Source organism: Cottoperca gobio, chromosome 8, assembly GCF_900634415.1.
Source record: "Cottoperca gobio chromosome 8, fCotGob3.1, whole genome shotgun sequence".
NCBI lineage: Eukaryota > Metazoa > Chordata > Actinopteri > Perciformes > Bovichtidae > Cottoperca > Cottoperca gobio.
In genome coordinates this window covers 9794989-9808623 of record NC_041362.1, presented here as the reverse complement: position 1 = coordinate 9808623, position 13635 = coordinate 9794989, and the positions used below count along the sequence as shown (strand labels likewise).

Below are 13635 nucleotides of genomic sequence, written 5' to 3'. Positions count from 1 at the left end.
ATTATGACCTGTTAAACTTCCTAATACTAGCTGTTAAGCAGCTTATAAACCTTACATTAAAATACTAATGCGAAAAAAATGTATCAAAGCAAATTTTGAAATAATTTATTTTAAATTAATCGCAATTAAATATTTTAATCGATTGACAGTCCAAATAATAATAAAATATGCATAACTGCTTGCATTAAGGTAAACGTACTTAGGTCAATTATCAATAACCTTTACTCAAACAATTGTCAGATATAATCACCTTTGATTAAAAGATCATTTGTAACACTTTGAGTCCCTTATAAATAATTTAGTAGCAGTATATTAACATTTATTATATGGTTTATAACACACTATAATGTATTTTTAAGCAGATATAAAGATTTTAAAGTGCTTAATAATCTGCAGCATTTGTGTACATTTTATCTATTTTATATAATTACAACTGTGTTTTACTATTTTGTCATTTATTATCTCTTTATACACCAGTCAAGAGCTATGGGTGCCCGCAGGAGGAGTTATAATTATTTATAGATACAGTAATAAACTATTTTATCGGCTCAGAACTACATTATAGCGGGTTATAAATTATTAAGTGGGTTATTAAATGTTAGTATACTGCTTATATATTCTATTCTATATATACTTGAAGTCAAGAGTTTCCAGATACTCAACATTTAATTACAAATAGCATTTTTTTATAACAAGATCATCTCGCATTTTGAAATGAAAGCTTTAATTTCCTTTGTGGTGCACCCATATAAATACAGGCCAATGTGTGTAAGTGAAGACATTTGTGTGGAGACATGGAGGGGTGTTTACATCAGTGGCAGTGGTTGTCAGCTTTCAGGCAGTTTACGGGATGCCAACAGATTTACACCCCTGTCTAATGAGAGACATCTCCACATTTTAATAACCTCGCCACTGAGCTTCAAGTAGTTTAGTGCCTGAGTTGTGGCTTGGAGGCAGCAGCTGACTGCAGAGATAGAGGGGTGGATTGTAGGGAGAGGTGACAGAGACACAAATGAGCACGGGGGGGGGAGGGAGATCAAGGATAGGGGTCTTCCACCAATTTGGGTGCAGAATTATAGGATCCTGGCTGTGGGAGCAGAAGCCTAAGATTCACTGTTGGCAGATAGAAAGAGGTTGAAGTCCAAGCCCTGAGCAGGCCAGACGATAAAGACACAAAGCAATGCTGCAGGTGCTGGACTGAGTTCCAGACTAACTGTGAATCTAATATAAATAATAAAAAGACAGTATTATGGAAAATAGGAGAAAGAAATACATAAATATCAAATATCAGCCTATATGTCGCTACTGCAAGTAACACAAATTCCCAAACTTACGGTCTGATTTAAAGAACCAACTTGTGGTAAAAGGAAAAGCTGTTACACCCAACTAGACCAAGTGGTTTCAACACACACACTGCCTGGTTTAAAAAAAAAAAAAGCCACAGACTGTAAGATTAGTGGTGAAGACAAAAACAATGTTTCCAACTAAGTCTTGAGAAAGTAAAAATGATCACAAACTGAACATCAGATCTTACACAAGACTACCTATTTCATCTGCTAAATGACAAATGCACATGTAAATGTGAACATAACAGTTAATTAGACTAAACAGGCAACGTTTCATCAGGCAAAAAACGTGGACCTGTTCAGTGTAATAAAGTTGAGGAGATATAATCCAGAGTGCGGCTATTCTCATCTTTTTCCTTTACTGAATGTCCTATCTTGTAGCTCGTCTAAATATAGGAATGGATGTGCAAACAGCTACCTTTCTGTGGAAAACAATCATGGCCCATTACTGTTACACCAGAATATAGAAATAGGCCTCATAACTTATCTAATCATATTTGACGAAACAATGGAAGTCAATGCAACAAAGTTTGGTAACAGTTAGTGTCATGCAGTCTTTCTATCGAGGCACCATCTCAGTAGATATAAACTCCCTTCTCTCTGTCTCTCAGGTGGGACGACTTTATCGGCGCACCCGGCCAAGCTTGCCAACCTGCTTCTCTCCTCTTACCCACTGTGCCTGTGCTCACCCCTGTAAGCCGATAAGGTCACTTCCTGTTTAACTTTCCGTCAGCTCCTGTTTAATCTCTCCACTTAACTCTATCGCTCTGCGTCACGCTTGCTAAGACAAAAGACAGTTCTCAGTTGTGTTGCCTTCACAGTGCGCTGGTCCCTCTAGCGCCATGTTCAGATTGCCATCGGAGTGGAACCCAACTTTCAAGAGAACAAAACATGAGGGCAATCCAATACAACTTGTCCATTGTTAGAGGGAAACATTGTCTCAACATGAAGGCTGGGTTATCCCACTGAGTGAAAATTCTTCTGATGGTCTACCTTTAAAACAGTTAAATAAAAGCTAATATTGTAACGCTGCATACTGGAATCCCCTTTGTTTATAAGGATGTGCTTTGGAGACAACAAGACAATTTACAATGAATTGAGAATTGAGTATTTTTGTGTGTGTGCTTGTGTCTCTATGTTGGCCACTTACGTCTACTTCACCTTGGTCAATCACATAGAAGTTGTCTCCTTCATCGCCTGGAGGGGACAGACAAGAAGAAAAACAGGAGTTTGTGAGAGAGCAGGGAAAAAAGCAGGACAAGTACCTGGAGCCAACAGGAAAGCTTACACTTCCTATTACTTCCACCTCCTGCTTAAGTTCTCAAACAAGGATTTTTAAACCATTAAACACAAATCGGTGCATTAACAGAATAAAATCATTTGCCAAACACTTGGAATACCACTTTCTGTGAGCTGAAGAACAAAAGAAGTCCTGAAACTTCTAGATAAACTTGGCGACTTCCATCCCTTGTCCTTAATAGAAATTCTGAATTACTTGTCTTGTTATCATTTTTCTGCTGGTCTTTATAAATTGCAAATTAAATGAAAGATGCCGCCTCCAGAAGGCATATTTCAGCGGGCCTGCCAATATCTCGATGAAATAGGGCTCTCGCTAGCCAACAGCGGTGCTCATAACTGCTGCTTGTGTAGCTTAATTGTGGAAACTCTGAAACAGAAGGTGCCTGAGCATGCAGAGTGACAACACCTTAGTACGATACAAAGTACAGAGAGATTCATAGTTCTGTATGCAACTACGTACAGACGTCAGCTAATTCATTCTGTTTGAGACATTGCTACTCTACATAGAATATGCACATTTTTATCAGTAATCAGTAGTCCTATTGAGATTTCTTTCAACACAAAGAGAATATGAGGCTATAATGCTCATTACACACCACAGAAAATTGTTAGATAGATGAAAACTTAGTTCAGAATTTGTATTTCTTGCTGAGAGTTAGATGAGAAGATCAATACCACTCTCATGTATGTACAGTAAAAATACAACTGGAGCCAAAACTCCCAAAAATGTAAATCTATTCCTTTAAGTATGTCTCAAGGGGTTGCACCAGCAGAAAAGACATGTCGGGGGGGAATGCCGCAACTGTGGCTACAATTTTAGTAAGAATACATCATACTTTATCAGCTTCATTGGCTCCAGCCGAAATGATGTCCATTTGTTTGTTGTGTTTCCTCAATTTCTCACTGGCTTGGTCCACTGCAACTAATTGCTGAGTAACTATCAAATGTGCATGGCTGGCAACTCAAAATGTTGTCCGGTACTGACTGGTTCCCTGCTGTGTCGTTGACAGTGGCATGCTGTGCTTTCAAAGCGAACCCTAACCCTTGAAGCGAGGCATGGGATCTGGTTGGTTGATGTCCACTAAAAGCATCTAGTCTGGAGATAAGGTTGAAAAATGGTGAAGTGTTCCTTTAATTATGGTATCCGTTACATGGGGCTCAGGGGAAATTATGAAAAAGGATTGACAGCCACATACGAGAGCACTGTGAGGCTCTCCCTGCAGCTACCTCTTACAATAAGATACAAATGCATCTCCATTCAGAGTTACAAGAGGGTGATGATGCATGAGTACACATGACAAAAGTATGCGTGTGTATGCATTTCGCGAGGGTGTGTATGTTCACCTGAAGAGTTGAAAGGCTGAGAGAGCCCTGTGTGTAAAGTTCACAAGAGTTCACACGGCTAATTAATACTGAGTAGAGAGTGCTCGTTAATCATACAGCTCTATTTGTCACACAAAACGCTCCTTGTCTGTCTGATGGTCTGTCCCAGTGGAGACCTCAGACACACACACACACACACACACACACACACACACACACACACACACACACACACACACACACACACTCACACACACACAACCTGCTGCAACCTGGCCCTCCCTCTCTCTCTCGCTTTCATCTCATCTATCTCTCTTTCAATTCCCTCTCGCTCTGTCTTTCTTTTCTTCTCCTCTTCCTGTCTTTTATCACTTTGGTGCTCAAGTCTTTGTTTTGCGCCCTTCCAATCCCCCTGTGCCTGAGAGTGCAGGCAAATATTTGACCAAAACGTGCACGAACACATAGCCACACACACAAACCCACACAACCACACGCACACGCACACACACACACACACACACAGGCAGGCCGGTGTACTCAGTGTTGCCTCGTGTCAACACAAGCTAATTGACGTTAACACTGTTAAGGTTCTTTAGCTTTGCTCAAAAGGAAAACATGGGTAACATCCTTGGCCTCTAAGGTGTTTTGTACCCACAATGCTGCTTGTTGCACTATTAAGCTAAACATGTCCATCTTTCAAAAATTGATTTCATGTTAGAATTTGTTATTTCAAATTTGGACTCATGCATAAAAGGTTTCTTTGACCAAATTTTACCCAAGAACCAATCGCTGACAACTGCACAATTAGATAAACTATATGTCAGAAACAGCAGATCAAATTAACTTGATATATCACATTAGACAATAGATTACAATGAAAATACCTCTATACTGAAATTTGTTATTCATTCAATTTGTTATTTATGTTATGATAGAGTAAATTTTACCTTTGTTTAAATACCACTCGAGCCAAACAGTCGATAACTCCTCGCTGTGTCTAAATACTGTGTGATGGGCCAGTAGCAGGGGAGGGTTTTATTTTTTAAAGCTGTACAGCAGTCCAGACATTAGCAATGACATCAGCTCCGTATATACTGTATACCACACTCTATAGTGTATATAACAATGGGCTGTCTGGGACTTGGGGGCCTTGCAAAGTTAGCTAGACTTATTATCACCAAATTTGGACTGATATACTCCTGGATGCTGTCTTAGAGTAGGCGGGAGTGACAGAGCAAGTGTGTGTCCGAAAGCCGATAGTTTGCCTTCACTTAATGTCTAAGAGAGTGTGTGTTTGTATAGCCCGCTCCACAAGGGTAACCTATGTGATTTTATGCAGGTGTGAACATAGTATTATCTGAAATCGGGCATTTGTCTGTGACAATATGTGTTTTCAGTGTTTTAAATATGTGATTAAATGTGTCTGTGTCTGCGTTTGATAGGAGTTTGAGTGGGGGGTTCTGGAAAAATACAGTCTGGCCCTGTTAAGCTCTGTTTTCTGTCAAAGTCCCGGGATGTCTAGAGTGAAGGCTTTGACGACTGTGGTTAGGCGGAAGAGAGGGACCTGACATCTGGTACAGACTGGGGGAATGTATGAGTGGGGCAAAGAGAGGAAAAGGGAGGGAACAGGGGAGTGGTAGGACGAAATGAACGTGAGCAGTGGAAGTCTAATAGATGCATTCTTTTAGATAAAGGGCCCTATTTTCCAGGGGACGCAACTACCAGTGCAGGCAACGCTCTGACCGTTTGGTATTTTCCTGACCTTGGAATTCACTTCACCCATCTGCATGGTACTCTTAGTATTTTCATATATCTCTTGCACCACGGAGGTTGGGTTGTTTGTTTGTTTGTTTGTTTGTTAGCAGGATTATGAAACTACTACTGGACCGATTTTCATGAAAGTTGGTGGAAGGGAGTAGCATGGGCCAAGGAAGAACCATTAACATTTTGGAAAAGATCAACCATAGTTTTACATCATTCTAATAGCCACACATATATAGTGGTTGCACTTGCAGATAGAAGACTGGACTATGGCCTCCGAGCGCCCTTCTAGTTTATTCTGCAATTACGTGATTATGATCATCAGCTGTTTTCAAATGCAGTACTCTAAGAAACAAAGGCAGTTCCAACATTACTAACATCCCAGTTTTCTAGGATAAATAATGAATGAAATTCAAGTTGTGATACTTCACAGTTTACACATGATTCAATTCATCTAAACAAAACAGTGACACATACCTTGCTGGATGACTGTTTCCCCCGCGATGTGGGTGACTGGGAACATGGCATCAAATATGTCACTAAAGGAGAAACAGACGAGAGAGGGAGAAGGAAGGCGGGAGGGAGAACACAGTTATTACCAACATACAGTACCTGCTATTACGGGGAATTACCTCACAGTTGTTCTGAATTCTTTACTCACTCACTCACTCAGACACACACACACACACACACACACACACACACACACACAAGTTTGTGGCGTGGAAGAATGGCATAATGGGAAACACAGATCAACCACTGTATAAACTCTATCAACCGGTAGCATAGCTAAAGAGACAGGCCTGAGAACTTTGGATGACCCCAACACACACAAACTTGACTTCTTCATCATCATCCACATCCAAACAAACACCCACTGTTTTCCGTTAAAACCACCATAACGAACAAACGTATGCCAAAAAAGAACACATGTGGTTTACTCTAACAAATCCACCGCTTTCATCATGAAGCTAAAGAAAAACACATGTTCAACACCTTGTTTTCTTCGACAATGGCATTATTGCTACTTATTAGTACCGGGGGTTTAGATTGCACTTTGTTAAATGTAAGTGCCAAACATAAGAGATGATTACCATCGCATAAAACAGCGTCGCAAAGCTTCAGCCATGTTCTCTGCATTTTTACATAGTACTGCACATAGGCCTAAACATGACCCTGTGTTGCTTTAGCACATGATCAAAGCCTGCATCTCTGAGTGTATCTTTTGAAAGAGGCGCTGAGAAAACAAACAAAACGATGGCTGTGCCTAAGCACTTAATTTCTGTTTCAGCCCGGCAGGGAAAGCGCCTGTTAGACTGTTCCTAATCAGGCCGTTTAAATGCATGAAGCCTCAGCAGATTAAAGTTCCGCTGCTGAGATGTGTTGGGACAAGAGAAAACTCTGTATCCTTCCTCTCCTCCTCTCCGCCTGTCTCTCCTTCAGGGTATATTTATCTATCTAATCAGTTGCATACCACCCGTCTTATAGAGAAATATAGAAAAAACAATAAGAGGGTCAGGCATATCAAAGACATACAAGACCTGCTGAGTGAATGTGGGGCAAGTTTGAGCCCGTTCTCGAATACGTGTGTGTGTGTGTGTCACTGAATGTGTGTGTTTGCACCGATGTGTCTGCGTCTGAGTATATATTGCCTATGAAAACACGCAGGTTTGTACAAAATAATGTGTGGGTGTTGAATATGTCTGTACACTAGACAGCACTTTCAAATGAAAAGGCTTACGCAGTCAAACATACCTTGCTGCACACTACAGACATAAAAGTGTTGCTTTACATGATCCTCCCCGGCAAAAAGAAACTGCAGGTCAACAGATGTTGGGGGGGGGGGGGGGGGGGGATCTGAGGATGTTATTGAGTGGTTTGGAAGTGAACGGACTCTGCTGGTATTTGTTTATGTGACACTGAATAAAAAGCAGACTTAAGAAGGTGGATTTGGTCCAACGACAACCACAGGTAGGCCCGGTGCGATGCAGCTGGCCACTGACTCACACACACTCGTGTGCAAAGAAAACACACTTTCTCTTTGAAGTGTAAAAGCACGAGCTAAAAGATGCACAGACACACTTAAGTAACTCTCATATACAACGCAACCTGCTAGTGGTACCATGGATGCAACCGGTACACTCGGTTGGGCAATGAACACACTCACACGCACTTGTAAGTAAAACAACATATTTATGCACAAACATTCGCGAGGACAACACGCACACTGGCACTCTCACATGACACACGAACTCGTTTCGCTTTGATGGTGATTAGTCAGAGCAACATCTGCAAGACTGCCCTCAACTCTCCTCACATCTGTGACCACCTGCGCCCGGCAAGGAGTCTGTTTGTTCAGGGATATGGTCATGCATAACTAATGTGTATTCTAGGAAAATAATTAGAAGGGGAAAAAAAGAAAAGATTCAACACGGAAAACCAATTCAACATGAAAACATAGTTAAGAATACCAAGGGAAAGTCACTTTTAAGCATCTTTATACCTGTTGTGTGACATTTCAATGCTATCTAGCTCAAGACATACTTTAGCATGAGCCCTTTCATTGTGGTGATGATTCCGTTGATGATGATGACACATAGGCTCAATTTCAACAACCCTCTCTCCGGCAGAAACAGGAACTGTCGTAACGTTTTGTAACCATGGTTTCTTATCAGCATCTCTCGGGAAGAAAAACAACAAAAAATAAATAATTTATTTTCTTTTACTTTGACATCTTCTCATTTTGAACTGTTTATGAGCTGCTTGGTTTTTGCAACAGTCCCTGCAAATGTAACACTTTACAATCGAATGAACAAGAGAGAAGGGTATATTCAAGCCTAAATTCAATATAACGTTTGAGTTGTTAGCGTCTGCATGACAATAATAAATGTCCATCTCAGTTTGCGCAGTTTACTCGTAAACATTTGCATGACGCACACAAAATGACGTTGCACGGGGTCAGTAAGGGCAGCTGGTTTAGTCAGCATGAACGCAGACTCGCTGTTGGACGGTTGCATACCGTACTTCTACTCCCCTTCTACTAATTGGTTTCAAATGACACAAAATATGGCGGACCCTCCGTGTGAATGAGCAAACAGAGTGGAAGTGGGTAAGGAGAGGGTGTAGGTGCCGGATTGGAAATTGGTCCACAGGATCAAAGGCCAGCAAACCCGTGGTTAGGTAATTACCCTTGACCACCTCTCTCTTTCCATGCTCTGCCTCTCGCTCAATGCATCAGTGAGCTCAACAATGACACTTATGCACGTAATTACTTCCCCTCGTCTCTACCTGTCTCTCTTTCCCTTTCTTCATCCCCAACTTCCTCCCTGTCTGCTCTCTATCACTTTTTCTCTTCCTCCCCCCTCTCAATTACCCCTTTCTTCCCTCTAATTCTCTCGCTGGCCCACCTATTTCTCTCATCTCTTCGGTCTATCGCCCCCTCCCTGTATAGCCCAGATGAAGTGATTAATCTTGTCTTTTCCGCTACCTGTAGACCCTCTGACCTTATTTAAAGGACCCCCCCCCCCCCCCAACAATGGATGTGCTGTTCTGACAAAGACAGACAGAAATAGAGCGAGAGACAGAGGAACCCTGCGGACTCTGAGAGGGCTAGGAAGTTCACCTCCACCCTCGGGAGGGAGACGCGGCTTGTGTCATGGTTCAGATATGTGGAGATACTTCCCTGCAACACATGTGCAACATGCATGTGCGAACACATGCTAAATAGGATATATAAATGCCCAATTGTTAATTATTTTCAAATTATCTTCGCTGACATCATTCCAATTAGTTGAAATTCTTACAATCTATCCCCCTGTGCACACACACACAGTCCAGATGAAGTCACATAGATGTGTAGCGCATTTCATGGCACTATTTTGTGTGGAGCTACAATGGCATGGAATCAGCAGTTTTAGGTTGGAGAAAGAGAGCGATGATGCCAAAATATGCAGTTATGGCTAGAAACATTCAAATCAAAATGGATACAATAAGAAATAAGAGACACCTTTATTTATTGCCCTGCGTTGCATTGTGTGGTGCTCATCATGAAACTGTGTTTTTCGGTGTAGTCAGATTAACCAAGCCACTTATACACGTATACATGCATGTGTGTGTGTTTGTGCGAGAATAAATGGAAACGCTTATGTGCGCTTTCACCTCTCTCTCTTTTACACATGCACACAACAACGCAGCAACAGTCTATTATTGTTCTCAAGCAGCCATAAAAATGTGGTTAGCTTGGGGGATTTCAGTCATAAAGGAAATAAAGTCAGGCCTGCTTGTTGTAGCTGGATTGCTTGCTGTTCTTAGTTGGCGTGGACTGCCTTTCTCCCTCATCTCTTCCCTCCTTCCTCTTAATCTCTCCTACAACACAGCTGTTTATTTGTTCAGCAGCAGACGTCTTATCTCTTACATTACTACCTCAACACACAACACTGCCATTATGCCATTAACACCAAGGGGCTCTTTAACAGTGCGGTGTACCGCCATGTCTTTGTGTAACTTAATGGGCCGCAGAATGTTGAGTTACACAAGCCCTAAATGGTGCCCATCCGCAATGCTCACTCGTCTGGGTGGAAGAAGTTTTGCAATAACCAAAACAATCAACAACTGCACCGCATATTGGAACTTCCCAGCTCTCTGCGTTTTTACTTGGCTTGGCAGCGATGTGCCACTGGTTTGGCTGGCACAGTGTTCATGCCATAAATGCTTGAAGGATTAATTTTCACTGCCATAGTTGATAGAAATTCAGATTGATGATTCTGGCAAATCAGAACAATAGTCTTTTTATGTTTGCAAGTCTGCACAGTTCCATGATATAAGTACTGGCCTGAGGACATCAAATGTACATTTGCTTGGTATAATTTGCAGGTTAACAAAGGCAACAGGGTGACATGCTGATCTTTCACCTGGAAAGCCAAAGTTCAACAAAAACTGACACCAAAACAGCTCCCGGACTCTAATCTCCCTGCATATGCAGAACAAGGTTAATCTCTACATGGATCAACTGATATATCATACAATGTTACAATGATCTGTCCAAGGGCAGAATCATATACAAATATGAAAAAAGGTAAAAAGGTTTCATCCCTTATTTACCTGATCATCTTTTACACATGCCGATGTAATAATGAGTAAGTCCTGCTGGCTTGAGCTCCCCAACACTTGATTGACTTGGTATGTTTAACAGAATCTATGCAACATACTGACTGTTATCTACATATAATTAAAAGTTATTGCGTTTTGCATTTTGTTTTGGCTGCCAGGGGAAGAGTTGTGATTAGTCAGCATAATGTGTAACGCACGAGCAAACTCACCAAAAAGCATGAAAACATATTTTATGTTTTCACTGACGATGGAGGTTAAGAGTATTGTTTATTAGCCTGTTGTGTGACTCATTATGGGTATATCACAGTTAGATGGAAAACAGTTTTATGAGGCTGACTAAGTGGTTTACAGTTTAATGTTCAGAGTTTAAAGTTGAGCACAACCAGCCAAAGTTACTCACACGGAACAACCAACTCACCCCACTGAGCTCTGTTGGTGAGGACACAATGACATTTGTTTTTTAAGACTATCTAATTACATAAAACGGTATGCACACATGAGCAATTAAACACACTCACATGCAGACACACACACACACACACACAACGCTGACAATAGGCAGTAGTATGACAGTGAGTGAGAGAGAGAAAAAGGAGAGATGAAGAAGGTATAATTATACAGCACTTAAGCATTCAGGGAGGATATTTATGACATGAAAGCTCTTGGCGCGTGCCCTGTCTCTCCATAGAGGCCTAGTGAAAAATGGAGGGACCGGGCCATGTTAGCTGCTGCCCATTTCTTCACACCGGCCTCCAAACTACAAGAGCAGTGTGTGTGTTGTGTCTTACTTAATCAAGAATCACAATCACAAAGATCCCCTCTTACCATGACATCACAACCGGCGTCAACTTTTACAACTAAGGTGGTGAGGTTGAACAATACAAGAGGGCAACATACTTCATAAAACAACGGCTGTAATGACTTGAGCAGGTGCCAAATGAAGAGATGTGTTTTCATTTCTCTTTTTGGAACAGTAATTCTGAAATTACAATGTTAAAATGCATTCATATATGTTGGGACTAACAGACACGTTGGTTTGTTTCTGGTAAACTAAGTTCTTCTTGCACATCACAAAGTCTTACTCTCTTAAGTACTTACTCACATAGAGCAGGCCACATTTAGTATACACATTTCTGGCTGTAACTTGAGGCTGCACCATAGTTTCCTGTCCACTTAAATGCAGATATATAAAACTTCCGAAGCTACAATAATGTTTTTTATGCACACTGTTGAATATTTCCCCACTAGTCGCCTTTTAAGTACTAAGTTGAGCTTATTTTTGAATGATTTTACGACATCCTACTATTTGTAAGGGCTGATGTGAACTGGCTTATACTGAGTGTGCAGGCAACCATGCAGCACAGGGGTGGTCCATGAGGTTTACAGGTGGACATAACAGTTTACGGCTGGTGGCAATGACCACTTAGAGATGGTCAACAATGTGGGAGGAGAGAGGAGGCCAAAGGCAAGGCGAGGAGAAAGAGAACGCTCATTTTTCTAACACTCAACTGTCATTTTCCCCGTCTGCCCTGGGCTTTGGTCCTTGCGGGCTCTGATAAACATCATAAGCCCCAAAACACCCTTAGTGCTCTTTTACTTTGCAATGGTTCATTGCACACTGAACATCTTTTAAACATTGAATAGAATTTAAGAGTGCTTCAGACTGATATTTCTATCTGTAATCCGAGGTCTAATGGGGGCTAACGTACGCATATGTGGTGGTCTAAAGAGGTCCAGTTAGAGTAAGCTGTGTGGTTAAATGTTGGAAATTGTGTTTAAAAGCAACAGAGGGCAGGGAGCACACTGTGTTAAAGCCACACACCTGGCCCTGGTGGGTTTATAAGGGGTGTAAACCTGGATGCATCCTGTTGCCTCAAAGTGTGTCTCAATATGTGTGCAGTAGCAGTACCAGAGCACCTGAGGGCCAGTGCTGGTGATCTGTGTGACCTGTACACTGCGCAAGTCTAATTCAAGTGCAGTGGTGAGGTGCATATTTCACCTTTTAGTTGTCCAAATTCTGTCTGACATGTTGTGACACATAGATCATTAAAAGAAAAGTGCAGCATTTACTTGTCTAATCTATTTTATTAAACAATAAGACAGTGATGGTTATAACAAAAGCAAGCTTGCTTATAGATGTCTGGAGAACTGATTCGGACCAAATTACCAATAAATCCAGGAGCCTGTGTTACTGATGTGGTCAACACTTGCTAATGTTATAAGTGCAAACAATGACTCAAACCAACATAAGCAATACCTTACGTCACGGAAAAGGAGGGAAAGACAGACTGACATAGTAGCTTTCCTGAAACCTTTGATCCTAATTGAAGCAGTAGTCCTCACATAACATATCTGACTGAACTGAAACTGGCCCCTTGGACTCCAGTAGCCTGCCAATGCCAACTTCATGAGAGGGCAATCCGGCCTTATCACCTCCTTACCCTGCCCATTTCCTAGAGCATCAGTGCTTTCCTCACACTGTTGTGTTGCTGGCATGGCAATAGGAAGGCTTGGAAGTGTTGCTTTGAAGGTGAGGAAAATTTAGAAGAGAAATAAAATAAAAAGATATTTGATTGAGAAGAGCACAGTGCTATTGAGATGCAGCCAGACCAAGTTTAATCAACACCTTGTTTTCACACTACTTGTACATAAACAAACACACAAACATATTCACATGTCTTATACAAGCTTACAAAAAGAAATGTTATAACAATTTCCAACATTGTTAACAAATCTCGTCCAATGTCATTCTTCTGCTGGGACTACGGCTTGGAACATACCCATTCAACACACACAC

General features: G+C 41.3%; 1 protein-coding gene across 5 annotated transcripts in view; it reads right to left on the bottom strand.

The window, feature by feature from the left end:
• Positions 1–13635, bottom strand: part of prkar1b (protein kinase, cAMP-dependent, regulatory, type I, beta) — a 61679-nt gene that overhangs the window by 18446 nt on the left and 29598 nt on the right. For all 5 annotated transcript variants that reach the window (XM_029437004.1, XM_029437006.1, XM_029437009.1 and 2 more), the window contains 2 exons: positions 6207–6268; positions 2497–2543 (listed from right to left, as the gene is read on the bottom strand). In XM_029437004.1, the coding sequence (XP_029292864.1) occupies positions 2497–2543; positions 6207–6268 (109 nt within the window). The remainder of the gene's footprint in view (positions 1–2496; positions 2544–6206; positions 6269–13635) is intronic.